The sequence below is a fragment of the Aspergillus stella-maris genome, assembly GCF_047715825.1.
Source record: "Aspergillus stella-maris strain CBS 113639 unplaced genomic scaffold BDV14scaffold_36, whole genome shotgun sequence".
Taxonomy (NCBI): domain Eukaryota; kingdom Fungi; phylum Ascomycota; class Eurotiomycetes; order Eurotiales; family Aspergillaceae; genus Aspergillus; species Aspergillus stella-maris.
Window position 1 is genome coordinate 266545 of NW_027396830.1, and position 26606 is coordinate 293150.

At 52.2% G+C, this 26606-nt stretch overlaps 13 protein-coding genes and 1 non-coding gene across 14 annotated transcripts; 5 read left to right on the plus strand and 9 right to left on the minus strand.

The window, feature by feature from the left end:
- Window positions 1-202: 202 nt before the first annotated feature.
- BDV14DRAFT_190563 (WD repeat protein) lies at window positions 203-1624 on the minus strand (the record flags this gene model as incomplete). Its single annotated transcript, XM_073771353.1, has 1 exon — window positions 203-1624. The coding sequence occupies one exon, from the start codon at window positions 1622-1624 to the stop codon at window positions 203-205; it is 1422 nt and encodes a 473-aa protein (XP_073627026.1).
- Window positions 1625-3344: 1720 nt separating this feature from the next.
- Window positions 3345-4148, plus strand: BDV14DRAFT_201315 (uncharacterized protein; the record flags this gene model as incomplete). The annotated part of the gene is made up of 1 exon (XM_073773730.1): window positions 3345-4148. One exon carries the CDS (start codon window positions 3345-3347, stop codon window positions 4146-4148), a length of 804 nt encoding a protein of 267 aa, XP_073627027.1.
- A 1360-nt stretch (window positions 4149-5508) lies between these two features.
- Window positions 5509-6959, minus strand: BDV14DRAFT_190564 (uncharacterized protein; the record flags this gene model as incomplete). The annotated part of the gene is made up of 7 exons (XM_073771354.1): window positions 5509-5880; window positions 5946-6075; window positions 6133-6198; window positions 6254-6308; window positions 6361-6497; window positions 6548-6753; window positions 6801-6959. The coding sequence occupies 7 exons, from the start codon at window positions 6957-6959 to the stop codon at window positions 5509-5511; spliced, it is 1125 nt and encodes a 374-aa protein (XP_073627028.1).
- Window positions 6960-8548: 1589 nt separating this feature from the next.
- On the plus strand, window positions 8549-10482 carry BDV14DRAFT_190565 (GMC family oxidoreductase; the record flags this gene model as incomplete). The annotated part of the gene is made up of 4 exons (XM_073771355.1): window positions 8549-8598; window positions 8648-8984; window positions 9047-10187; window positions 10241-10482. The coding sequence occupies 4 exons, from the start codon at window positions 8549-8551 to the stop codon at window positions 10480-10482; spliced, it is 1770 nt and encodes a 589-aa protein (XP_073627029.1).
- Window positions 10483-11214: 732 nt separating this feature from the next.
- On the minus strand, window positions 11215-12913 carry BDV14DRAFT_175605 (putative phosphatidylglycerol specific phospholipase). Its single transcript, XM_073769105.1, has one exon. It carries the CDS (start codon window positions 12804-12806, stop codon window positions 11322-11324), a length of 1485 nt encoding a protein of 494 aa, XP_073627030.1. The 5' UTR covers window positions 12807-12913; the 3' UTR covers window positions 11215-11321.
- Window positions 12914-13892: 979 nt separating this feature from the next.
- On the plus strand, window positions 13893-13981 carry BDV14DRAFT_t94. Its single transcript has one exon. It is a non-coding gene; the product is annotated as a tRNA-Glu (tRNA).
- Window positions 13982-15308: 1327 nt separating this feature from the next.
- Window positions 15309-18014, minus strand: BDV14DRAFT_201319 (homoserine O-acetyltransferase family protein; the record flags this gene model as incomplete). The annotated part of the gene is made up of 3 exons (XM_073773731.1): window positions 15309-15473; window positions 15540-15929; window positions 16476-18014. The coding sequence occupies 3 exons, from the start codon at window positions 18012-18014 to the stop codon at window positions 15309-15311; spliced, it is 2094 nt and encodes a 697-aa protein (XP_073627031.1).
- Window positions 18015-18317: 303 nt separating this feature from the next.
- Window positions 18318-19599, plus strand: BDV14DRAFT_175608 (putative catechol dioxygenase). The gene is made up of 2 exons (XM_073769106.1): window positions 18318-18780; window positions 18843-19599. The coding sequence occupies exons 1-2, from the start codon at window positions 18530-18532 to the stop codon at window positions 19531-19533; spliced, it is 942 nt and encodes a 313-aa protein (XP_073627032.1). The 5' UTR covers window positions 18318-18529; the 3' UTR covers window positions 19534-19599.
- Window positions 19600-20734: 1135 nt separating this feature from the next.
- On the minus strand, window positions 20735-21112 carry BDV14DRAFT_201321 (uncharacterized protein; the record flags this gene model as incomplete). Its single annotated transcript, XM_073773732.1, has 1 exon — window positions 20735-21112. One exon carries the CDS (start codon window positions 21110-21112, stop codon window positions 20735-20737), a length of 378 nt encoding a protein of 125 aa, XP_073627033.1.
- A 705-nt stretch (window positions 21113-21817) lies between these two features.
- BDV14DRAFT_201322 (uncharacterized protein) lies at window positions 21818-22474 on the plus strand (the record flags this gene model as incomplete). The annotated part of the gene is made up of 1 exon (XM_073773733.1): window positions 21818-22474. The coding sequence occupies one exon, from the start codon at window positions 21818-21820 to the stop codon at window positions 22472-22474; it is 657 nt and encodes a 218-aa protein (XP_073627034.1).
- A 245-nt stretch (window positions 22475-22719) lies between these two features.
- On the minus strand, window positions 22720-23475 carry BDV14DRAFT_201323 (uncharacterized protein; the record flags this gene model as incomplete). The annotated part of the gene is made up of 1 exon (XM_073773734.1): window positions 22720-23475. One exon carries the CDS (start codon window positions 23473-23475, stop codon window positions 22720-22722), a length of 756 nt encoding a protein of 251 aa, XP_073627035.1.
- Window positions 23476-23760: 285 nt separating this feature from the next.
- Window positions 23761-24479, minus strand: BDV14DRAFT_175610 (thioredoxin family protein; the record flags this gene model as incomplete). The annotated part of the gene is made up of 3 exons (XM_073769107.1): window positions 23761-24254; window positions 24302-24380; window positions 24437-24479. The coding sequence occupies 3 exons, from the start codon at window positions 24477-24479 to the stop codon at window positions 23960-23962; spliced, it is 417 nt and encodes a 138-aa protein (XP_073627036.1). The 3' UTR covers window positions 23761-23959.
- Window positions 24480-25042, minus strand: BDV14DRAFT_175611 (cytidine deaminase family protein). Its single transcript, XM_073769108.1, has one exon. The coding sequence runs from the start codon at window positions 24941-24943 to the stop codon at window positions 24548-24550; it is 396 nt and encodes a 131-aa protein (XP_073627037.1). The 5' UTR covers window positions 24944-25042; the 3' UTR covers window positions 24480-24547.
- Window positions 25043-25220: 178 nt separating this feature from the next.
- Window positions 25221-26388, minus strand: BDV14DRAFT_190570 (TauD/TfdA dioxygenase family protein; the record flags this gene model as incomplete). The annotated part of the gene is made up of 3 exons (XM_073771356.1): window positions 25221-25747; window positions 25801-26130; window positions 26181-26388. 3 exons carry the CDS (start codon window positions 26386-26388, stop codon window positions 25221-25223), a joined length of 1065 nt encoding a protein of 354 aa, XP_073627038.1.
- Between the last annotated feature and the right edge of the window lie 218 nt (window positions 26389-26606).

The window sequence follows — 26606 nt, forward strand, 5'->3', positions numbered from 1 at the left end:
AGATCTAAACGAGACCGTGGCCTCGTGGGGGTTGCTGGTGCCAATCAGATGAATTGTATCCAGTCAACTGGCAGGGGAGTGGGGGAAGGTGTCGGGGGTCTCCGAAGCAAGACTCGGTTGAAATTTCCAGAGCTCCAACAGTCCAACACTTGCTGGCAGTGGCAAAGGTCATCGCTCAGGCGGTCGGACTGGCAGAACTTGACTATGCGCCCACAAAGCCCTGGTACAATTCTTCAAGGACATCGCGTTTCCGCTTGCGATCGGCTTGCTCGACCTCCTCGGCTTCTGTTGGCCCTTCTTCTGATTCGCGCGAAACCCATGCTCGCAATGACCCATCTCCATGAGCCGAAAACACCTCGATACCTTCGCCAGATGCGCCGTTCCCACGCCAAGCCAGTGAGTTGATACGAGCTGCGCTAAGGGCGTTCGAATGACCGAGGTCATGCGGTCGGCGAGAAAGAAGGCCTGGAACTCGTAGTCGTTTGATAAAATTGCCTTCGCGGAGCCCAAGCATGAATATTTCTCCTCGATCATCGGAATCGCTGAAGTTGGCCCACAAAATAGTTTCATTACCTGCACCCATATAATTCTGTGGCACCAGCAAAGGCGCTCGCTCGGCCATGTGTGATGACGAAGTGTTCTGAACGCGCGGACCGAAATGCACAAGGGTATTGGCGCCGGTTGTGGCTTTCCAGACACGAATCCGAGAATCCTGACCAGCTGTCACAATATGAGCCCCGTCCGAAGTCCACCGGACACCTGTTACGGCACCGTTGTGCGCTCGAGCATGAGATGCGAAAGCTGGGCGGCTGCGGTACGAGGATGGGGTACTACCTGGAAAGCCAAGGCCGACGGCATCGTCCATATCAAGGGTGGCTATTGCGGAATTGTGACCAGCGCGGCGAATGTCGAAGAGTATGACACGGTTGTCTGCGGAAGCGGAGGCGAGTATATGAGGCTGATGGGGCGCCCAGGCAACGGAGAGGACGGCGGAGCTATGGCCGGGAAGACCGTGTGTGGATAATCCTGACCGAAGGTCGAGCAATCGAACGTGCTTCTCGGAGGTACCGGCTGCAACAAGCAGGGGAGAACTGGAGTGGGAAGACAGCGAATGGCTGTATGGTGTGCATTCAAGATTGAAAGTATGAACAGGCGTGATGGCGGCTGGTTGTAAAGCCGACAGCTTTAGGGTGCCATCGTGGGAGGTCGTAATAATTGTAGAGGGCGTAGGATCGAAGGGGTATATCGAAATAGACGTAATAGCATGTGAATGGGCTGCGTCGTGCGAGAACTTGGAGATGGAAGTAACTGGCTCATGAGTGTAACTGAGCTCGGAGCCCCGTGCCTCAAGATCCCACAGGTGTACTGACGCGTCGGCACCGCCAGATACCATGAACCGACCTTCATATTGATCAATTGCTAGGACGTTTGCCCCGGCTCTATGCGCAAACGTCTCATCTAAGTCGGGGAACTGGGCTTCGCTTTTCGTGGATTGCGCGTTGTTGCTCGAGAAGCGGATTCTGGGAGCTGGCTCAAGGTTGTGAACGAGGCGGACGGCTTGGGCGGTATGAAAAAGGGGCGGAGGGATGGACCCGAGAGCCCGGTTCAGAAGATACGAATTCATTCATGAGCATCAGAGAGGGTGAGGCAGCGAAGGGGGAGACCGCGTGCACTACTCCCTCTGTCGCCGAAGACCCCGGGGAGAATCATGTGACCGGGGAAACAATTCTCCATCAGCACCGCTGCCTTCCTTTTCGGGCCTCGTCCTGTTCCCTTCTGCTTGTTGAGATCATTACCTCGGTTACTGTGCTTTCGATGAGTCTGGCTATCTGCGAGACATCACAGCCTATTGCTGAGAGTATATCCACACAGTGTCGCCATCTTTTCGTGAATCGTGAAATTATAATTATTCGAGCCCGTCTCGGCTTCAGAGATGCTCCCAGCTTGCCTAGGTCAACTCTTTGGCGAGAGTTAGACATCGTTTACGCTATTACTGAAGGCTTGACAATACGAAGCTAAGACCTTGTAGGAAGAACTTTGAACAAAGAAAGGCTAACAGATCATTGGCCGCCCCTGCATGTGCCCATCGGTCCTTCAAACCACAGCTGCTTTGGCGTCCCAACAAAACTGATGCCGTTGTTTCCTCGCTCTGTTCAGTAGAAGTATTGAATTCAGTTTCATGGACTCTTCCGTGGAACTTCGCGGCTTCTCGCGATTAAACAACCAGGTATCGCTATGCAAATCTGGTCAGAAAAAAGCAAGCACCGACGAACCACCCACTTTGATTGTCGTATGTGCCTGGCTCTTCGCTGCGCCAAAGCACACTGCCAAATACACACATCTATACCAAACCAACATACCATCGGCAGACATCCTTCTTATTCAGCCTGTCGTCGGCGACATGGTCTGAACTTCCGATTCCGCGCAGTTCCAGCAACTCAGGCCCGCGGTGGCTACAATCCGCGCGTTTCTTGATTGTAGTCAGGTACCAAACCGTCGCTTGATTTTTCATGTTTTCTCGAATGCAGGAAGTCACGCCGCAGTGCAGCTGGCAGAGGCATATCACCTTCTTCATCCATCCGCAACCCTGCCCGTGACATCGTTGGTACTAGACAGCTGTCCCGGCGCACCTTCGGCGATGTTGTCTGCCAACGCAATGATGCTCGCGCTACCAAAGTCTATTCTCATCAAGATACTTGGCGCTGCTTTGATATACTCCGTCGTCGGCGCTGTCGCGCTCCTCGACTCTGTGGGTGTCTATCAAAATGTGATAGCGAAGACTCGTCGTGTCTTGAATGATCCTTCGAGCTGTTTCTTACGGCCAGGCACGAGGCGGATGTATTTGTACTCACAGTCGGATGTTATGGTTCCCTGGAGAGACATCGTTGATCATGCGGATGAGGCCCATCGGGTGGCTGAGGGAAGCTGTTCAGTGCAGACGGTCGAGTTTGGTGGTAGCGGGCACGTTGGACACCTTGCTGTTTCTAGGGTCAAGTATATTAGTGCAGTCTTGTCAGTGGTTGCAGGCATCTAGAAGGGTGGACGCTGCATGCATAAAACTACACAGGGAAAACGTCGATGAACCAATTGATAATTTCACAAGTCGCGCTAGCAGGGACATTTTCGAGTATCGGATGCGTCTTGGTGTTGTAGTGACTGCTCTTGGTTAACAATGAATAACCTCAGCTTGCTCATGTACTGAGTAACACTTGGACCTGGAAACCTTCTCTTCCACGGGGTTGTTCTACTTTGCCCATGATTCTGTTAGGCTTGCTGTAATCACTCCTCCTCTACCACACTCCGTCAGCCATCTCATCTCACCCGCAACACATCTCACCTCCACAATGGACCTCACCACCCCAGTCAACACCATCACCAATCCCAAAGACGAGATCAACCACGAAGACCTCGAAAACATCACAATCACCCTCCCACCCCCCAAGCCCCATCGCCTCCGCCTCCGCCTCCCCCGCAACCCAGAGATCATGGCCAAAAAGCTCTCCCGTCGCTACCTCAGAAAGTACAACAAGTACCACCCCAACGCCCCCAACGTGCACAGCCGCCCCATAACATTCACACATGCTCAAGCAAAAGCCAACTGGCGCGATTCCATCCCCGACGCAAAACACCGCGAGACCTTCGCGATGTGGTGGCACGCCCCGAAACACAACAAGTCCACTTGGCTCGGCTGCTTCAGCACATGGACGAGGAGCTGGGTTGGTGATTCTGCCTGGGACAAGCAACCCTGGCACGTCTGGGGTGTTGCGGCGATCAAGGTCGCGGATGGGAAGGGGAAGGCTGTGATAATCTATGACTGTGATCCGCTATTTCCGAAAGACTGTGACGACGAGGAGGACAAAGAAGTCAAACCCACGACTCGCATCCACGCCCGCCCAGGCACCTTTATGCTGGGAATGCAGGCGAATCTCCTATATCATATCCGGCGCGTTGAAAAGGCGAATATTAAGTATGTTTTCTATAACACTGATACGCGGCGAGCTGGGCGCAACAGGTGCCTGCGGAATACTCTGCGGTGGATGCGCAAGCTCGTTGAGTATGGGGATGAGCCATTTGTGGAGGGGTTTGATAAACGAGGTGTCTCGTTGGATCCGAGGGCAAACGGGTGTGCGCTTGTTACGAGGAGGTGATGGAGTTTAATGTTTGTTCTGGGATATTGTCTGAATTGCTTGGGGGAAGAGGTGAATGAGGTGAGCAAGGCTCGTCACTTGATCAGCAAGTGAGATGTGTTTCGGAGAGTATATCACAACGATACCACCATTTCAACTTTGAAAGTTGTATGGTCTAATGGGAGGCAGCTTGGATCGAGCATTCATTGCTCACTATCGTATCGCCGGCATCCGCATCCCGTCTTGTCGACATTGTCAAACAGCACGATTTGAAGCGACTTGCAGATGAGCAGCCAGATATGGCGAAAAGGCGTCAGCGAGGAGGAGATTGTCCGCACGTCGAGTCTTGTTGTCTTTGTTCCATATTTGTTGTACGGAGACTAAGCCGTCGCTCTCGGAGTCTCGGTCTCGGGGTCTCGGTCTAGGGGTCTCTCGAGAAACGACGGAATTACCAACTCAGTAAACGGAAGGTAGGTACTAGAGTGTCCCAGTCGCAAAAGTGGTCAAGCTCGGTCTCCAGGAGGGTCAGGACTCCAGGAGAGACAAAACTACCTACCGATGCTGCAGTAACGTGGGCAGCTAGACTCAGCTGCAAAGCGGGCCTGGAGGTTTGGAACACTACTTTAGGTGCTCAGGAGCGGCAACGGCACTTTGACCTCTATGTAAATCCACTTCTGTAAATCTGTAGTGTATCCGACTGTAGGGATTGATAAGAGGGCTACCGAAGAGGCTAGTACGGACAGCCTCACACAGTCACAGTCACTGTTAGCCCAGGAGAGCATGAGATTGAGGTTTGGGGCACCTGGCTATAAATGTACACAGAGGGAAGACTAGACCAGCAATAGCATTACCGGAGTAGCCTACTCGGCATTCGGTAATTGTTGCTATGAGGAGTGGACTCAGCGAACCGACTAGGGGTCCCATGCGAGTCTTATGCTCAGGCCAATGATTTGTCGTGATGCCCCGCTTAGTTGATAGAGGTCTAGAAGATGAATATTGAGCAAGAAAAGAGGCAGGAAATGACTCAGTCCTGTTTGCTGTTTCAAATGTTCTGAATCAGATGGGGCTGGTAGCTGGTGGGTACTTCATAAGTTCACAGTCCGGCAGCTCTGGGCTTCAGACTAAATAATAGCATACATAAGTACCAGGATCCACTAAGTTGATTATAGGCGCAAGGTACTCTCTTTCAATTATTGCACATTGTTGCTATGGAAAGCTGTACGTCACCGGCTATCAGGGCTTAGGTACCTAGAGACCGAAGAAAAGATCAATTTCTCAAATATTTACAAATGAAAATACCAATTAAACCAAGTCTAATAGTAAACCCAAATCTATTCCGTTCTCATTCCAGACCAGTTCCAAATTCCAAAGAGTGCAGACATCAATTCAAACTCCTTCCATCACTCCGAACCTCATACATGGTCGTAACCTGAATACCGCCCCCTCCATTCTTCCCATGCCTCCTCTCCTCATCCTCAAGACTATCATGATCACCTGGCTCAGCGCGTGCCACACTCCTAAGCATGCCAAACTCATCACTGTCGCGCCCGGGCTTAGTCCCGGGATTCGAGTCAAGCTGCGTATGCTTTGAGCGGCCCATTGCTGATAATCCGAGACTTGTTCCGCCTTTGCCGTAGCCGTAGCCATATGTTCCTCTTCCGGAGGAGGGGTCTTTCGAGGACGAGCGCAGCCAGATGGAGGATGAGAAGAGGGGTTTGATGCAGGGGGCGTTGACGGCTATGATTGCGACGAACTATCAGAGAATTAATGTCAGTTAATGTGGTTGCTTGCTGGGAAGGAAGAAAAAGAGAGGAATACCGTTTCGCGAATAGCCCAAATAGTACTGTTGTTGATACTGGAGATATCCTGGATGGAAAGAATACACCGGAGCAGTGTAGCCGCCATGACGAAGACACCGCCGCAGAGAAGAACGCCGATGACGAGTTTTCTGTAGCAGCTTTATTAGCAAGGATCTAGATATGAGGGTAGGCAATGTCGAGCGTACCGGCGTAGCTGGAGGCGGACTTTGGCGAGGAGAGGAAGAGGGATCGATAGCAGAATTGCGTCGGTTCTAGGGTTGAAAGGTCAGCGCAAATCAGGGTTTCTCGAAAGACAAGTGTACGTACACAACGTTGCTAGCTGCAATGACAATGTAATTAACAAAGTCGGCGGAGCAGTTGACTGGACACTGGTAAGCAATCAACTGCAGGTTATGAGGTGGGGGAGGACATACGGCCGGGGTCAGGGTAGACCTGGAAATGCCTCTCGATCGGGCGGCAGTGGAGGAAGATGGTGAAGATGACGGCGACGTAGGTGCAGGCGCAGAGCACCATATTAAACTTGACCAATTTTTGCTGCGTGAGACCGAGACTTGGACTGTCAGCTGTTTGTAGAGACTGGGGATTATATGGGGGACGTACGTGAGACGGTTGTAAAAGAAGAGCATGCACGCCTTCAGCGACCAGATCAGGGTCACATAGCACGTCCATCCAGCCATCAAGCATTTGGATCCCGCGATGAGGTTCGCTTCTTTTGTTGGCGACTGCGAAATGGCTAACCGCTCTGCATCCGAGAGGCCAATGTTGGTTCCCCATTGCCCGATGAGCTCAAGCATAGTCAGTTCGGCCTGTCGGGTCAGCTTTGGCTTCAAATATAGAGACAACAGGTAAGTACCGTCCAAAAGATGAGAGCGACGATGGTAAACCAGTCATCTCCTTGCCAGTTCTTGATCCCGACGACCTTGAAACGGGCAAAGAGACGTAAAAGGAGCACTACCACGCCAATGCTGTACTCAGACCAGGCTTCCTTCTGGAACGGAGTTGCCGACCCCATTGTGCGAACAGTTCGTCACAAGGTCCAACGGTTTAACGGTTCTTCAGCGGTTCTTCAGGACAGTTCTTCAGACTCCGAACGCATGGGCAGCTGGTCCCGGGCCTCTGGGACCGGGCTTTGCTTAAGACTGACGAATGCATGCAGTCTGAACGATCTTAACCCTTCAAGGTATTTGAAAGCTGATAGGAGCAGCCCCAGCTGAAGAAATTTCAGGAGAGCCTATCAAGACGCACAAAAGTACGGCTCCCGGGCAAAGTTAACAGGCTGCCAGGCTGCCATTCTCGGGTTGAGGGAAGATCGGCTTGCCGGCGGGTCGTCAGCGAGTGCTCTCTTTGGCAGCTCGAGTGAGGGCGCAGTTGGCTTGACAGATGTCACCGGAAAAAGGTTCGTAGCGAATTCACGGTGGAGTTGATAGTGGGCATCGGGGAAGCGGATGGCTTGGGGGTTGGGGCCAAATCTGAGCATCTGACACACGCGCCATCCGTCGGGCGGACCGCTGGACAAAAAGGGAAGCCCACTAGAGCAGTTGGCAACTTGGCCTTCATTCGAGCGTTGCGCGGCGCAGCAAGGATCAGCGGAAGCAATTTGTCGGGCCGTCTGGGGCTCTGGGGCCTGCCGGTCAGGGCACTAACAGCTTAGATAGGCCCACTGCCTCCCAGCATCGAGTAAGATTTCATCAATCTGAGACTGTCTGGACAGGGGTCTGTCTAGACCACTGCTCTGGCGGACGATATCAAAGACTGAGCGAATGGGAGAATTTTCCTGGTCTTGGCCATGCCCCCCTATGGCGTCGGGATCCTTCACCCCTGGTCGGAAATACGCCGAGCACTGATAGACCGCCATTATCTGACGCAGCGACGAGTCTGTTCGTGTCGCTCGTAGGAGGCTGTTCATCCATGGTGTCGATTCCCTCGATTGACGTGGTGTGCCAAGAGGGGTGTGAGGTATAAGAAGGAAAAGATATCCGTATAGGGCTGCACGCTGAGTCTGAAAATTATCCTGGGAGAAAAGCCCACCAAGTCCTCAAATCTGACAGCTGCATACACCCCTGTCAATAATAATCATATCAATCGTACCTTTGCAAACGTCTCTTTCCTTTTCGGAAAAAAGCGGAACCACTCCACACTGCAACTCCACCGTTCTAGGGCTAGTGGCAACAGCCCAGCACCAAGTATGCAGTCGCCCATCACAAGCAATATGCAGAATGCAATGAACATCGATGCGCCCTGACGATTGTTACCAGGCGACGGTTTTAAGCTTTGGCAGAGCGGAATGGAGCGGACAGAAAGCGATGCCGAGGAGAGTCTGTATAACCTCATGGCTTACCCCGCATCCGCGGAATGACAGCTGCCCATTTCCGCACTCCAGCTTCTTGGCTCCAGCTCTGGTTAGGATCAACAGGCCGTATCAGCAGAGGGTGGGGTGGTGCAAGCGTCGGCATGGTCGCGACTCGCTGTGAAGGTTTGCTTTGCTTCCGCGCTTTCCCAGGGGGGGCTTGTTGCGCTTAAGAAGGAGCTGAGAGCCCTTCATCCCTCGGCCGTGTCTTGCAATTGTCTAACACAGTCTTGACAACTATTTGCGTTTACACAATGGGCTCAATAGCTGATCCAGAGAACACCTACGACTACATCATCTGCGGGTGGGTTCCTTGCACCTTTGTATGAGAGTATACTGTCTGACAACCACAGTGGTGGTACTTCAGGATGTGTCGTCGCCGGTCGTCTTGCTGAGAACAAGAATGTCAGCGTACTGCTCCTCGAAGCCGGTCAGCATAACCGCGATCTCGAGAATGTGCACATGGCCGGTGGATGGTCGCAGAACTTCGACTCGGAGACCGACTGGAACCTGGTCACCAAGCCCATGGACGGTGTCGACAACCGCCAGGTCAAACTCAGCCGCGGTCGCTTCCTCGGTGGAAGCAGTGGATGCAATGGCACACTCTGCATTCGTGGCAGCAAGCAAGACTACGACGACTGGGGTCTTGAGGGCTGGAGCGGTGATGAGTTCTTCGACGCCATGAAGAAGGTACGTGCCTCTCCCTTGCTATGAACCATTCCTCCTTTGTCAATTGTATACTCATTTCTCAGTCTGAAACGTTTCACGGCAAGCCCTGGTTCAAGGCTGACAAGGACGCTCACGGATATTCTGGTCCCCTTCACACCGAACCTCACGACCTCGCTCCCATCGCAGACCGTCTCATCGATTCCTTCGTCGACCAAGGCCTCCCCCTCCACCATGACATGTTCTCGACCGGAGATGTTCCTCACGGCTGCGGCCATGTCCCCCGCACCGTTTACAAGGGTATTCGTACTACTTCTGCCGACTTCATCACCAAGGAGTACGACCGTTCCAACATCACTATCCAGACCGATGCCACCGTCGACCGCGTCATTCTCGAACAAACAGCAGACGGTTACCGGGCGACCGGTGCTGTTACTCGCTCAAATGATGGTCAAGTCAGGAACTTCTACGCTCGCCGTGAGGTTATCGTCTCTGGTGGTGCCTACTGCAGTCCCGCCATCCTCATGCGCTCTGGTATTGGAGCCCGCGATGAGCTCGCCCAATTTGGTATTGACACCAAGATTGACCTTCCTGGCGTCGGCAAAAACCTCATGGACCATTTGATTGTGTTCATGTTCTACGAGGCCAACAAAGCCGGCCTTACCAACTGCTCCAAGGTCTACCACGATGACTCCTTCGACAAGACCTACAAGGAGTACCAGGAGCACAAGACTGGTTTCCTCTCCACTTTTCCCTTCGGCTCCTTTGCCTTTGCCCGTATGGACGAGCGCCTCAAGGACGAGCCCATGTGGCGCGATGCCCCCCGCAAGCCCGGCCGTGACCCTATGGGCCTGACCCCCAAGCAGCCCAACATCGAGTTCTTCTCGACCGAGACCTACGGTGGCCCCAAGCAATACGACCAGTTCCCCGTCGACCACAAGCACGCTTTCTCCATCATCGCAGAGCTTTTTGCGCCCAAGTCGCGCGGTACCGTCACACTTGAATCGGCGGATCCCACCGTCAACCCAGTCATCGACTGCAACTACCTCGCTGATCCCATGGACATGCTTGTCCTCACCGAGGCCTGCCGCTACGCCAACGAGATTGTCATGAAGGGGTCTGGTACAAAAGACCTCGTCAAGGGCTCATGGCCCGAGAACCTCGACCACCACACTTACACCAAGCGCGAGCAATGGATCCCATATGTCAAGCAGCACGCTACAACCTGTATGTTCCAGTCTATTCCCCCAATTACCAAACCTACTAACAAAGAACACCAGGCTACCACGCCTCCGGCACCTGCGCAATGGGCCAAAAAGACGACCCCAAGGCCGTCCTCGACAACAACCTCCTCGTCCGCGGCGTTTCCAACCTCCGCGTCGCAGACTGCAGCGCCATGCCTACGCTCCACGGAGGTCACACCCAAATGCCCGCATACGGTATCGGCGAACGCTGCGCAGACTTCATCAAGGAAGCCTGGAAGAACGAAGCTCCACAGGGTAGGATACTAAGCAGTTTATAGTTTTCTTCTCCCTGTTATCAGCGTTCCCCTGCTTCTGATTATCTGACATTTTCGAATCTCTTGAAGTTACGGAGAAAATGGCGGGTTTGCGAGTTTAAGTTGAAGTAAAGTAGTCTGCTTTTTGCTTTGCTTTTGCTTGCTTTGCTTTGAGAGTTCGCCCGAGTTTGAGCGCTTGCTCTCTACCTGTGCTTGCTTCCACGACAATCGATACCTCCCTATGCCCCTTGCTTGAGTTGCCATCGCCGCCCGTCGATTCGAGTCGAGTCTTGCTTTGCCGGATGCGCACCGTAGGTTATTGCGTTTCGTTTGTTCATCTCTGAGCTTGCTGCTTCTTGTCTCCTGTCTTCTGTCATAAATAGCATACCATATTTGGCTCTTCGTGGTATTTCGCGGCGAAATGTCTTGCCGGGGTATTTCGCATCTTGGGATGTACTTTATTTAATATAGTTGATTTAGCGATCTCTAGTTGTTTCATGGTTCAATTTCACCTCTTTATCGATCATTCTCGGAACCAACTATCGTTTTCTTACCCGGTAAAAGAGGACTGCGCTGCAGTGGTGTCGGGATGCATTAACCAGCAGTTCAGATAGTACTCACTACCATGGGAGTTAGCTACCTAGAACATCCTGAGTTCGATGCGTGGTTTACTCGGGTATGAGGGCTCTGTTACTAGTCCCGTGTTGGATCGATTGTTATCTCTAGAAGACGTTTTATTCCTGGTGGAGGTGCCGTGCAGAGTATATATGTTCATTATATCTAGATCCAAGACCAAACGCCAAACTCCCCGATCCAAAAGTAAAATACCCAAGTTATAAACAAAGAGAAGAAACATAAATAGTCTAAAACACAACACTATCCGGCAACCTCACCGGCGTATCCTCTCTAAACTCTTCTCTAACAAGACCCCCAAAACTAGCCGACCACTCCACCCTCGGGCCCAAATACTCCAGTCCCCAGAGATCAGCTACATATTTCAAAATACTCGTATGCGTATACTGACCGCCTTTCTTGCCAACTTCGGAATCCTCCGCAGGCGCGTGCTCGACAACGCCCTTTCCAACCCAAGGCGAGATAAGCAGCGTGGGAACCCTGATGCCGAGTCTATCGAAATGGAAAGTCGTTGCACGTCCGTCCTTTGCGACTTCTGTGTATGGTATATCATCTCCAGGTGGGACATTCTCGGGCGGCGGGACATGGTCAGCGAATCCGCCGTGTTCATCAAATGTCAAAATGAAGAGGGTCTCGTTCCATTGCGGGCCTGAGCGGAGGGCTTCGTATATGCTCTTTATAAAGTCCTCGCCGATGTTTGTTGGGCTGGGAGGGTGGAATGATTGGTATGTGCAGCACTCGGGGTTGATCCAGGTAAACTGAGGTAGATTACCGTTTTCTGCGTCGGTGTAGAACTGGTCTATGTACTTTATGTGTGATTTTGCGTTCTTTGCTGTCCAAGTGTAGAAGAGCGCGTCTGGGGAAAAGCCGGTTGCGTTGGAGTAGTTTATCCAGCTTATATTTGCGGCAGAGAGCTGTTCGAAGACGGATAGTTGTGGGAGGGCGGAGACGTCGAAGCCCGGATCGTTCCAGCCGTGGCCGTGGGATGTTCCAGAGGTCATGTATGCGCGGTTGGGGTTCGTGGGACCTGGAACAGCGGCAAACCACCTGTCGAAGAGGAGGTATTTCTCGGCGAGAGTATTGAAGATAGGGATGTGCTCCGGAGTGTAGTAGTTTATAACCTCCGATGCGCGAGCGAGGTCCCCGTTTATCCCGTACGAGCGAATCTGCTCCGTCACGAAGCCCTGCATTGTTGGTCTGTCGACGGAGAGGTCTGGATGATCGGTTCCGTAGACCTGAAAGTTTCCGCCTGCAATACTGTGATCTGGGTCGTCGGGAGCGACATTCTTCGCGGCGGGTTTGGCGCAGACTTGCGGAGAGTTCGGGTCGGAGATGTTGGCGGGATTGCAGAAGGTGCGGTTGACGAGGTTGTCAATGTCAGGGTTATATGTGAGGCCGCCCGCAATAGCATCGAAGGAAAGATTCTCTTGGACGAGGACGACGACGTTCTTGATGGGGGTGTTGAGTTGAGGACGGTGGGGTCGGGCACTTGGTGATTTGGGGAAGAGTTTGTGCGAGGCTAGGAGGTAAACGACTATTCCGACGGCAGCAACGCTTGCTGTGAGAAGAAGAGAGAGAATGGTAAGGCGTTTGCGCTCAGTCTTGCTCCTGGTTGGGAGTCTAGTAACCTCGTCGTCGTGGGTGTTGTTGTCGTTGAGCAGAGGCTCCTCCGACCCTGCGGGGGAAGCGGGGCGGTCTCCCCGCAGAAGGCCCATCGGTGTATATTGGATAGTAGTATTTTATATGTGCAGAAATGAGAAAAAGCAGCTTACTGCTCAGAGGGGCAGCATGGGTCCGTCGCAGGAGAACAAATGTCTTCAAGGTGTGGTTGAGGAAGGAAGAAGGGATCCCCGCGTTGAGACTCACATGGCAGAGCATAACGTGACAAGGCATGGCATGGCATAACTTGCACAGCAGCATGCACTGGTTTCAGACTGTGATTGGCCAGAAATTGTCTTGGCACATTTCCCAAGCCGAAATGAAACCACGTGACACGTTCCGTATACCAAACTTGGGTGTTGAGTAGGGCTATAGTTGGAATGCTCTATGTTCTATTGAGAGTATCTTTTATGCAATTCTCTCCGACATTAGGCACGTTCTACTCAAATTCAGGAGGCTACAGAAAAATGCGATGAGCGCTGACTGTGCTCTGTGCGACTTGCCACCCAACGTGCATCCTAGCTCTTCTGTCTTCTTGCTCTAATAGATAGAGTATTTGTCAATGTCAAACAAAACAAACATTATCCCTTCGTATGTTCTACAGAGTCTAATAAGAAGTTTACTCTTCTGCCAGAAGGTCGGCGACGAACGGATGTGGAATGAGTGAGCTCCGCCATGTACATCCTATTATATATTTTTAGCGCGAGCGCAGCATTCAACCGGAATACCGATTCATTCTTTTTTGCGCGCTATAGTCATGAAGATGTTGGAGTTTTTGACACATTTGGGCCGACAGGAAGTGATTGCGGGAGATGGTCACTATTGAGTTTGTCCACTACAATCATATAAATAACGAGCCTTGCAAAATACACAACCTGGGTGTCTGCAGTCTAATTCTGTTTACCCCAATGATGGTTGACGGCAGCGACGACTGACTAGCCCGAAGGAGGACTGGGCTCCCGAGCCCGCTGCCAGCATCCGCCAATGAGGAAACAGTAAGCTCAAGGTAGCCAATCGGCACCTCGGCTACGCCCCGCTCGGTAAACCGGATCCAGAACCGCGGATTCATCTCGCTCCGCCGCAAAAATCTGCATTTCAGCCACCAAGTTGTTGCAAATCAAAGCACGCTTCTTCAACAATCATCCGATGTGGTGTAATGGTTAACATCGTCGTCTCTCAGTAAGCAATTGCGAGCGCACGACAGCTCGGGGTTCGATTCCCCGCATCGGAATAAATTTTTTTTTCTCTTATCATACTTCGTCAGCGAAAGTTGAATCTGCGTCTCGCCGCATTTGGTCTATGGCCCAGAGACCGCTTTTTATGTAACAGGGCATTGAATTGTAGAGCAGACAGCCCTTAAAGCAATTCATCCGGTGCAACCAGGGAGCTCGAACAAACAGCAAACATGGCACCTTGAGCAGGCCTCGATGGCCAGGGTCAAGGATGTGGCAGAGCCGCATGGGACACACCCGCCCTCCGGCGCGGACTACCACAGAGGAATGGGCTTTGTTCGCATTCCTGAGCTGTTCCATTTAGTCAACTCGATCTTGGGATGCTTGGTGGCACTCAAGACGCCTAAAGAAACGAGGTTACTGGTAACTTTCTAGCTCTCCTTCCACACTTCCTCCATACATACGGTTCGCAGACATCCCACCTCGACGATTATTTCACACTCGCACATGTTCGAATCTTATTGCATGTCCCTTAATACTCGTGTATGAGCTGTAGTGAGTGTTGATACTGGTCAATTGAGGGTCTGATATGTCACGTGATATGAGAAACGTGAGGCCCCCACCACGAAATGGCTATACACTATACAGTCTAGGAATTTTTGCCACTTATTGCAAAGGGTTGGGTCCTACGAAAAGATACAGCATTACACTGTTCTCGTCAATAACCTTTCCTAGAACGTCGTGCACGCTTATACATCTTGATGGGACAATCGGACTCATCAAGTGAAACCGTCTAGTATCACTCGCTGGCATTAGCCCAGACCATGGCCGACATACCGATTCTAAGCAGCTTCCTGTGCACTTGGGTATGGTCTGAGTCTATAGAACGCAGTATTCGTGGACCGCGGCGGGTGCGGAGCAGTTGGTAACCCTGATACCCGACGGAGTGGTCACGGGCGGTCTTGGCACGGCGGAACGCCAATAGCGGCCGTGCAACCCTATATAACTTCTTTCCGCTGGTCAACCAAGAACTCCACTGTCTCTGCAGTACAGCATCTTCTTTTCAGTGGCATAGAGGACTTGTTATTCAAGGTCGTACTACTGAACCCATGTCTGATGAACCTAGAATCTTATAAGAATGGATTGCTATATGCAAACGTCATACTACACCACCCTTTGGTGATCTGGTCGTCCCTTTCTTCGATTACTCCGAGAGGATTCTCGAGGCCTCGATCCAGGTTACACCAGCAAGTGTAACATGTTTTATCCATAAGTAATACTAATTACAATATCAAAAGGTAACAAGCCACAGCCGTGGCTATGGTATGGATTCAACATCCACACCACAAAACAACATCAAAAACATGAAAACACATCACAAGTCCATCAACACTCAGCCCTCTTCACAACAACCCTCCAATGATCAAAATGATCCAGCGAGCCACCAACCTGTCCAATCTTTGGATTCGGCCCAGGGAGGCAGCCATTGACAATTGCCTGCGCGCCATCGGCAATGTTATTAAACGAAGGGAGGGTGCGAGATCTAGTGGCCTAAAGTGTTATCCGTCAGTATACCGACCCAAGAAGCCAAAGGCAAGTGTGAATTGAACCACTTACATCATTACACCAGTGAATAGCCGTGCTGAAAGAGCAGCTCACCCGGCCGCAGTCGCCGGCGCCGAGCTGTGGCTTGCCCTTGACTTTGCGGAGGTACTCGATGCCGTCTCTTATGGGACCCAGGAAGCCCATTGAGGATCTGGACGTCTCGGGCATGCAGAAGAGGTTGTTCTTCTTTGCTCGGGTGGTGAGGGTGGAGGTGTCGTCGTCGGAGTCGTCGAACTCGCTGCCCCAGCCTTCGTTGTCGTAGTTGGGGTTTAGCTCGGTGAGCTGGGCGTAGATGTCCTGGACTGTGCCGTTGAGGTTGAGCGTTGGGCCGTCTGGGAAGGCTTTCACGTCCCAGGTTTGGAGACTAGACTCGGGGGTGTTGATGGTGGGATTGGTGGGGATCTGAGTGGGTTAGTCGACGTGAAAAGAGTTGTATGGGAGGGAGGGTGAGAACGTGCAGCAGAGGCAGTAATGGCAGACAGAGCCAGAATGGTGGAACTGATGAGACGCATGGTGAGATGATGAAGTGCAGACTTGAAGTTTGAGAATGGAGACTGTGGGGAGATGCGAGATGAGAAAGCTGATTGTGATGGGAATCTGCATCGCTTATATACATTTTGGATTTGAAGGATGACTCCTGCTTGCCCTCATGTATGAGGGAAATTCATGAACATGAGCAGATTCACATTGTGATTGTTGTCTGATCACGAGGGCCTCGATCCAATCTTGCAGCTTGGGAAAACTGCTACCTGTCGGACTTTGGAGTTAACGATGCAATCTCCATTTCGAGATTCATGAAAATATCACAATGTGTAGATAGGTAGGGAGGCAAGTGAAGATGGAGTGAATGTTGAATCGTGACTCATGCCAATGCCATGATGATATTGCGTAATGTACATTCGAATGAACATGCTATATGCTATCTGATTAGTCTAAGAATTTTTGAACTGCACCGCCAATGTTCTTCAAGTCCAGCAGGAATGTGTCATGTCCGAAAAGTGACAGGTCTTCGCCCAACTCGATGTGCTCGACGTTCTTGTTGCCAGCTTGGACTAGTGTCTGGGCGATCTCGCGCTGCTGCCAGGCAGGAAAGAGGATATCACTTGCAACACCAATCACCAAGACTTGATGGTTCTTGAGAGGCGCGAGTCCAGCAACTAAGTCCTTCGGGGGCGATTCGAGTTCCGTGCTCGCGTCGGCGGCGAATGGTTCCGAAGATGGCGAAGAGGCGGAGGGTTGCTCTTGGTATGGCTCGTCGGGTAGCGTAAGACTGCACGAAGCATCGTTGACGTTGTCGTGACCTCGGCTGATGTTGGCTTGGTACTCGGCTCGTCGTTTGCGCGTGGCAAGCTGGTGGTCCAGACCAAGGTCGAAGAGATCCATTGCCTTGGAGATGTAGAGAAGACTGTTTGGGTCATACTCAAGGCAGAACTTCTCACCAGCGTGGTCGAGGTAGGTTTCGATGAGGAAGTCGGGGCAGAGGGCGGGTTGTTTGCTCGGGTCGGCGCGCTTTCGTCCAAAACGCTTCTCCCATTCCGGCCCGCTGCGGTAGGTGACGGTAGCAATCTCTCGAGCAAGCTTCATACCAGAATGGGGAGGGATTGAGTCGTAGTAGAAGCCGCGAGCCCAGTTGGGGTCCATCATGAGAACTTGACGTTGGGTATGGCGCATAGCGATGCTGTACGGGTGACTCCGAGCACATCCGCTGATGCTCACGATCTTACCAACACGCTCTGGGAAGAGGACACCAGCAGCCAGGCTTTGCATACCACCCATACTGGAACCGACGGAGGCGTAGAGCTTGTCTACTCCGAGGTGGTCTAAAAGGCGGAACTGAGCTCGCACCATGTCCTCGATGGTGAGGATCGGGAAGCGAGTGGCGTATCTCTTGCCGTCTGAAGGGTCAAGGGTTGATGGCCCTGTGCTACCATAGCATCCTCCGAGAACATTGGTGCAAATGACAAAGTATTTGTCCGTGTCGACGGGCTTTCCGGGGCCGATAAACTTCTCCCACCAGCCGGGTTTCTCGTTCGTCGGGGTACTGTGGGCGTGACTGGAGGCGGAAAGTCCGGTGTGTATTAAGATGACATTGTCCTTCTTCTCATTTAGCTGGCCCCATGTCTCGTATGCGAGGTCAAACTCTGGCAGCAAACCACCCCAGTCGAGTAGTAGCGGTTGTTTGCAGTGGAATTGTTGGTGGTGACCGGTGGTGTAGGAAGGTTCGGGTCCGGAGCGCAGTGACCGAGCGGAGAGGAGAGCGGACTTTGCATCCTGGGCGTCGAGGCAGGGAAAGGACAGGGCGGGGTTTGAGGAGTCGCGGGGAGAAGGTGCGGAGGAGCTAGATGAGGATGATCGTAATGAGCGGGAGAGGTGGAAAGTTCGGATGCCGGACGAGGAGGCGATCCGCGACTGGGCAAGGCGGAGAGGCTGCTTGGCAGCGTTGAGCGGCCGGGGAAGCGCACGCGCGAGGCCGTTCAAGGGACTCATGGCAGCAGAGGTGAGGAGGCAATGACGGGGTGCATGAAGTATCAGAGTCGGTGACATTCCCGGTGTCTGCTCCGAGATCGCCGCCGGCCGGATTAATGCCATGCCGGTCTCCCTGACTAATCGTATGATACCAACGGGAAACGTCAAATACCGGGGTACCCCGCCAGCACCGCATTGGGCCTAGCGCCTGGTGAAATTTGAGCCGTGGAAAAGATCTCTTCCGGATCAGGTGACTGCGCACTGCTGGTTCCCCAAAGGAAAGTGGCCACTGGCATCCGCCCATTAGCAAGCAGGCCAAGGCGCAGTTCGCTGGGGTCGCGGCGGGCGATCTGGGGACTGCCGCTCTGCCGCTCTGCCGCTGCTCTGTCGGCACCTGCGAGCGGTACTGCCTGCCGTCCATGGGTAGCCGATTTATCTGCCGTTGTTGGTTTTGGTTCTCGATATAAGACTCGCCTTGTCCCTCGCCATGGGTTTCCTTCTTTCATCTCTATCCATACCTCTTCCTGCCATTCACAATGTCTGCCAACGCCCGCTTCGACCCCGACTTCACTCCCTATGTCGTCAATGCCATGGGGCCCAAGACCCCCGAGCGCGCTCGCGTGGTCTTGGGATCTCTGATCAAGCACATTCACGACTTTGCTCGTGAGGTTGAGCTGACCCCCGCCGAGTGGATGCTTGGTGTCGAGTTCATCAACTCCATTGGCAAGATCAGCACTCCCATCCGTAACGAGGGCCACCGCATTTGCGACGTGATCGGTCTGGAATCGTAAGTCTTGCCGCAATAGAGAAGAAAAAAAAAAAACCGTGGACTCGAGCTAACAATTGTAGTCTCGTTGACGAAATCGCCAACCGCATCATCACCGAACAAGGTCTCTCTCCTACCTCCAACGTTATCCTCGGCCCCTTCTGGTCTCCCAACGCTCCCTTCCGCGACCTCGGCGAGTCCATCATTCAAGACCCCAACCCCAACGGCAAAGTCACATACATGCACGGTGTGCTGAAGGACATGGAGACCGGGGCTCCCATTGAAGGCGCCGTCCTCGACATCTGGCAAGCCTCGGCCAACGGCCAATACGACTTCCAAGACCCCAAACAGACCGAGAACAACCTCCGCGGCAAGTTCCGCTCCAACGCCCAGGGCGAGTTCTACTGGTACTGCTACCACCCAACGCCCTACTCGCTGCCCACCGACGGTCCCGCCGGTGTTCTGTTGAACATCATGGACCGCTCGCCCATGCGCCCCGCCCACATCCACCTCATGATTACACACCCCGACTACGCCACCGTCATCAACCAGATCTACCCCTCCGACGACCCCCATCTTGACATCGACTCCGTCTTTGCCGTCAAGGACGACCTGGTGGTGGACTTCAAGCCCAAGACCGACGACCCCAAGGCTCAGCTGGATCTCGAGTACAACGTCACTATGGCGCTGAAGAAGCACCACCCCAACCCCAACTCTGCGCCGCCCGTCTCATCTTTCGAGAGGTTCAACAAGGCCACCAAGGAGAAATTATAAGCGATGAAAGATTATGAGTTATGTACAGTTATATTTGATGTTTAGCAATGATACACTCGCTCTGTGAGCGCATTCTTTTCAATTGATTCCTGGACAAGCTGATACCCGGACAAGTAACGGAAAACAATCCGTAGACACTGTAAGTAGCGTGGATCAGATCCGAACAATGGAGTGCTGGTTGAGTCTGGATATGATAGAACAGTGTCGAATCCCACAGTAGAAAAGAGTACTCAAGACGCCATGAAACAGTACAGTATGCTCTTATACCACAGCGACCGAGACCCAGATGCTGCAGAAAAGGCATCCCCGCAAAACTCCACATCGCCACCGACAACCCTTGGTTCTAGAACACGTCCGAAAGCAGCACCCCAGGCAGCGCCACTGCTGCATTAGCCTCAGTCTGATTGGCTGCAGATTTCGACGGCAGGAGAAGGGTGAGAGTTATTCCGCCCATGGGTTTTGGAAACGGGTTTATATTTAGGCCGGATGAGGTACGTGAGGATTCCAAAAGGGGTATTTCTTGGGCCTCTGGATGGGCAGGAATGACTCGTCGACACATGTGAAGAAGGAGAGGATGTCGACTCTTGCTGATTGGGGACACCAAGGTTAACAGTCGTACAACCTAAGTCATGCAAAGGTGGGATTTGAGGAGGAACCGAGCCGATTCGGTCTGCCCTTTGGTGTGGACTACGTGAGTGAGCTATTGAGCATCCGTGGATGCCACCTAGGCAGCGGATGCTAGCGACATCATTATACGATCCACTCAGTACCTTGATTATACTTGATGCTATTCGTATTCAGGAGATTGCTGGTGACTTAGGGCTTCTGTCACCCGCGAGATCATCAGTCACGTGGCAGGCCACGACTACGACGACGATTATGATTAAGAGTGCTCTCGATTATCAAGCTAGACAACTTCACAGTATAGGTAAAACAATATCATTGATACAGATATGGTAAGGATACTTCTCCTGGAACGCAGTATAACGCGCCTTTACCAGGGTAAATCGATAGGGATGACGGTAAAAATAACAACGATGCAGTGGCCCTAATCGGACCGCAAACAAACCAAATCATGAAACATGGTCAAGCCCAAAGAAGAATCGACCACTCATTTCAGATAAAGGCATCAAACAAATCCTTTCAAACAAATTCCAGAGAGTAGGTTGGAAATGAGCCACAGGCTAAGCCAGACGACAGACTAACAATCCGCCCACCCAATCTGCACCCTCCACTCATCAGGATGATCCAACTCCCCCGTAAGCCCACCCCTCCTCCCCCTCAAACTAGGACACTCATTATAAAGCACCTGCGCGCCATCCGCAATATGCTGCATCGCAATGGTCCGCGGCTTCTTGCTATCGTTGCACCAGAAGATCCCCGAGTTCCAGGAGCAGCTGGGACGCTCGCACTCGCCTGGCCCGAGGGTGCGCGTTCTGTGGGCGTTGACGCGGAGGTAGCTGATTCCTTCGCGGAGGCGTTTGGCGTCGCCGCCTGCGCGGCCGGTGTTGCACTTTACTGTGTGGGTTGAAGCGAGGGTCGCGGAGAGGGCGACGGTTAGAAGAGTGAGGAGACGCATTTTGGTGGTTGGTTGATGGTTTGATTTGGAAGTTGTGTGGAAGTTGTGTTCGAGGTTTGTCTGGAACTTAGAATGGTGGTGATGATGGTGAAGGGGACGGTGTGGTTGAGGGAGATGCTGATGCATTTATATCTTTTTCCTGCTCGAGATTGCCGAATTAGGGAGATGGAATTGTGAGTCAGTTTTATAGGAGGGTTGAGACTGATATCATGGTGTATATTCATGCTGTGACGGCGTAGCGAATGATGGCCATCGAGACAAGCCATACAATTCACTTGTGGACTTGTCCGGCCGGAGATAAGGGACACAAGACTTTGTTTGGTATCATGTGCTTCAATGGAAGGTCACATTGCCTTTTGCTTGGACGGAGATATCGATGAGAAAGTCCATTGTTGTCATTGAAATGTCTCCTACGTGACGAAGTTCTTGGTGCCTGAGATTGTGCGTTTCTTTGGGGCAGGACCAAGGCCGCAATGGCAGACGTAAAAGTCATTATGACCATTGTCGCTGGGCATTGTGTTCCTTGTGTCCTTTCATCGCTTCAATGTCAATGTCATTGAAGTTAGGGTTTTGTTTCGTTGGTTATATATACACGTTATACATACACGTCGAAGACAGCAACATACCTCAACTCAACAACCAGCATTAAACAGACTCACAACCCAGGTGACATACCCCGCCCACTCACTCAAAAGTAACTTCAAAATGGCCAACGACTGCAACAAAAAGAGCACCCGGTGCAACAGGTGCCGTGCAGCCGCAACCAAAGTCTCCAGCGCGGTTCCCGCCTCCGCCCTCCTCTGTACCAGTGAGACAAACCCCATAACAATCGAATGCTCAGGCAAAGGCACAAAAGACCAAGTCTGCGAACTAATCACCCGTCTGAAGTCCTCGGTGGGAAGCTGCACAACGGGTCCAATCCGCGTAGCTGCCCGGCGGGCCGCCGCAAACGGTAAACCCGCTGGGAGATGGACGGACTATACCAGCGCCGCGGGGTTCGGGTATAAGGCTTCCAAGACGCTTATGAAGGCACCGACTTTAATTGGTATGCTTGACGCGGACAAGCTGATTGATGAGCAGTTCCCTGAGAAGCGCAAGATGTGGCAGGGTCGGATTGGGACGGCGCACGAACTGTCTATCCTTGTTGACTTTTCTTCAAAAGCAGCGAAGGGTGGAGACTTTGAGGGTATTGTCAAGAAGGCCTGTGGTGAGATTTATGGGGTGCAGACTGTGGATTATCCCAATGGGGATGCGAGTCTGCATCGGTTGCAGTGGTTTGCTAAGGTCTTTCCTGAGGAAGGAGATGAGGAACAGGCTGTCATGATAACGAAAAGAGGGTATGTGCGTAAGAAGCGCAGGTGAGTGTGCTGGGTTGCTGGTTGGGGGTGATTTATATGCAAAGGAGTTATATGTAGCAACGTTGTTTGTGTTTTTACAGTTCTTTCTAGTAACATTTATATTAACGTATAGACATTCAACTGTAGTCGAGTGAAGAAGTTTCAACTAAGTCCTGAGCCTAGACTACTCTGCCGTCTCGGTCCCAGTGTAAGACTTGTGATACTTCTTTGGGTGCATCACAAGTAGCATCACGACCCCAACCCCACAAACTAAGGACGCTTCAAAAACGTATTCGACATTCGATCCGCATGCAAAGCCTTAAGAGCCCGCAGCTTAGCCCTATCCATCTCCCGAATCTCCTGCAACTGCGCAATAAGAACATCAAAGTTCGCAGACGATTGACACCACCGCTCCTCAAACATATCATTCAACCTTTGAACATGATCATCGTCCTCAAGCTGAGCTTCCCAGTTCACAACAAACTCCTTGTCAACGGGCATTCGGCAACGATGATTATCGGTTGCCTCTTGCCGCGAATAAGAAGCCCCGTGCTGATGCAAAACAATGACATAGGGATACGGTAGAACATTTTCGACAGCACAGCTCCAGAACCAGCGCATGAGGAAGTATACGTTTGGACCTGGTTCACACTGGTGGAAGAGGTTCTTGAATTGCTCTGCTTCGGACAGAGTAAAGTCGCAGAAATGGATCTTTCTCACGAAAAGATTAGAGTCATCGATGAAGTGCTTGTTCGCCAGATGTTCCCGTTCATACGGTCTGGAGAGGTGAGGACCACCTGTTATGCAGAACCAGTCGCACAGTTCTGAGTCTTTCTGGCGGAGGATGACTATCCAGTGTCGGCCGAAGTCATGCATTTGTCTGGTGACTCCGATGTGGACTTCGTATGATAGACAGTTGGCATTGCCCGATTGTGAGAGGAAAGTGACGACCATTGTTGTTTTGAGAGTAGGGACAATGATGGATTTGGGGACGGCTTCCTCTTCAAAGAAAGTTTCTTTCGCCATTATATATCTTTAATGCTGGGATGAAGATTATGAATATCCTCCTAAGAACTCATGCTCTCTTTTTGTTCCAGGAGGGGGTGATGAAGACCTCCAGTGAGCCTTAGGATCATGTCATCTGTGGTTTCCAGTTATGTATCTCAGTTCATACGTGAAATTGATAGAGGGAAGGAATTGTGGCACGGGCCAGGGGGAAAACTATTGTCAACGTTGCACTCCCGGCTTCAGAGCGGCGAGTTATGGAGATAGCAGCGCTGGGTTACTGGTACTATAATAAGAATTAAGCTTATTGTATGCAATCTATGACAGGGCCTCAAGTCGGACCTTAATAATGTTATGATAGTGGAGCAAATTCATAGAAACCGCTGCGTAGGTACAATGCATTCATAAACATTGACAGGAGACTCATATTTCCGAACCATAGGGAAGAGCTCATATACACATATCACCACATAATACCAACACCCGCCTGATACAGCAGTACGACTCACGCAATAATACCCTCAATCGCCTCCTTCAACTCGTTCATATTCCCACCGACAACACGCTTATCCAACAGCTTCCCATCCTTGTACAGCACGAACGTAGGCATAGCCCTAATCTGGTGTTCCTGCGCAATCGAGCGCGCCTTGTCAACGTCCACCTGAATGAACTTCACATCGGTGTATGTCTCGCTGAGCTTTCCGACGACGGGGGCAATGGCCTTGCAGGGGCCGCACCAGGTGGCGAAGAAGTCGACGACGACGGGGCCGGAGGAGACGAGGGCTTTGAAGATGACGGGACTGATATTGTTAGCTTGGAATAGTTCAAAGTTCAACGAGAAGCGTACTTGTCGATCTGAGTGACCTTGCCGTGCGACATTGTGGCAGAGGAGTCGGAGTTGCGGCTGCGGATGAAGTAGCGGAAGACTGTGAAGATGCCTTAGTTAGCCTGTAACAGAGAGGGAAGGTACATAGGAACTCACCAAACCAGATAGCAAGAACGACGAGCAGGCGAGAGATCTCCATGGTTGAGTGGGGAGGAAGAGAGTGAGAGCGAGTGGAGATGCGGATGTCGAAGGTGCAGTGTCACGTGATTAGTCCGCGTACAAGTAGGAGCTGGGGAGCAGCTCTGAGATGGCCACCGATCGTGCACTGTCGCTGCCGCTTGGGCCCAATATGACTTTAATTCCAGGCTGCAAGTCCAGAAGCACTTGGCGACACCGGCCACAAGGACTCAAGATCCCTCGTTGGTTGTTCCCCACCGCTACAATGTGCGTCAGTTGCGACGCCCCCGCAGCAGCTGCGACTCCTAGTATCACGAGCTCGGCGCAAGGTCCACCGGTAAAATGATACACATTCACTCCTGTGAAGATCCGTCTATCGGAGGCGATGGCGGCACTGGCGACGCTGTGATCCTCAGAGAAGGGGATGCCGTCGATTGTGCGAGTGGCTGTCTCGACGAGCGCCACTTCTTCGGTTGTGAGTGACATGGTAGGTCTTTATGAGGTGGTTGCCTGAGCTTTGGCAATGGCTTATCGGGAAATGAATGGCACGTTTGTTTTGCCTTGGAGGATGTCTATTAAGCGTCGATGCTTGGCTTGATACAGTACCACTACAGATGCATGCTCACGTGCGCGGATTGCCCTTTCTGGGCCAGAGTGGTGTGCTGGGAATGAGTCACAACCGTCATATATAAGGGTTTACTAGTAAAAATTCATGAATTCTGATTTCCGGTCATCCAATTTCTGCTACTCTCATCCACACTGCTCAGTTCAACCCCAGTGCCTCCCTTCGACTCTGGCTCTTGGAGTCAAAGTATGGCCGCTCTCCAAGTCCCACAGCACGATGCCCAGTCCTCGGTCCAAGGTGCGCGTAATCAAATGTCGCGGCATGATAGACACTGCGGTTATCCCAGATGGCAAGGTCGTTCGGGTTCTGCCAGCGGAACCGCACCTGCAGGTCATGGTTCTCTGTCACTAGCCGCACGAACCAATCCAGCAGATGCCGGCTTTCATCTTCGCTGAGGCCGTTGACTTTCTCAACGTGGTGCCCGACAGCAAAGATGCTCTTCCACCCGGTCACCGGGTTTGTGCGGACTACTGGGTGGATGGCCTCAAGGACCTCGCCGACGTTCTCTGGTGCTCCACGTGGGCCAGGGTGCACCTTGAACTTGTTTTGGTCCGCGATCTGATTGAAACGGGGCTGAGCATAGGTTGCTTTTAAACCGTCAAGGAAGGCCTGGTAGGGCTTGGAGATGCGGTCGTAGACCTCGTAGCCAGATGCCCAGAGTGTGTCTACATCGCACAGTCAGATCCTTCCTGTTAAGTATTACTAATGATATGCTCACCTCCACCAGTCTGCGGAAGCTCGGTCAAGCGCAAGAGGGTATAGTCGCTAGGCACCGGCTCAAAGGTGATATCACTGTGCCATTCGTGCTTCCCGCTTCGACCGAACGAGTTCTTGCCTTGGTATAGCTTCTGTCGCTGCGCAGAGCTGATGACACTGATCTCGTCATCAGGGGTGCTGTGCTCCCGTGACGAGTTGCTGATGGGGTGGATATGGAGGCCAGATGTGCTTGGTTTGCCGCTGAGTCGTCCAAGTCGGTCGACAAGCTCTTTCTGCAGGTCGTCGGTCAAGCCATCTTGCTTGCGGAAGAAGACGACACCTCGTTGCGAGACTAGTCAAGTCAGTATGGAATCCAAAGAATGACCGACTAGGGATCAATACTGGTAATAGCTAAATCCCGCAGGAGTTCATCTGAATTTGGCGCGTGAAGCCACTCGACGAGACTGGCCCCAGGAAATTCACAACCAATGACAGGAGTCACATCGAACTTCTCAACGTCCTGCAACGCGCCGCTGAGCTGAAGAGGTTGGCGCTCAGTCTTGGTAACTTCAGGAACAACAACAGTGGATTCGGTGAGTGAAGGAGCCATGGTTGCGCTTTTGATCAATGAAAAGCGATCCTGCGAGCTTGCTGCTGGCTCTCGACCCCGGTCAGATGGGCATCTTATATGCACAACGCTTATGCAGCTTTGTTCTCCGCACGCATTGTGCAATATCTCGCCATTATTGTTCATAACTGCCCGCACCTGGTGGCAATCCTGGCGCAGCATCACCAATCGAATGGTGTAAGTTGCTTATCATGACTCGC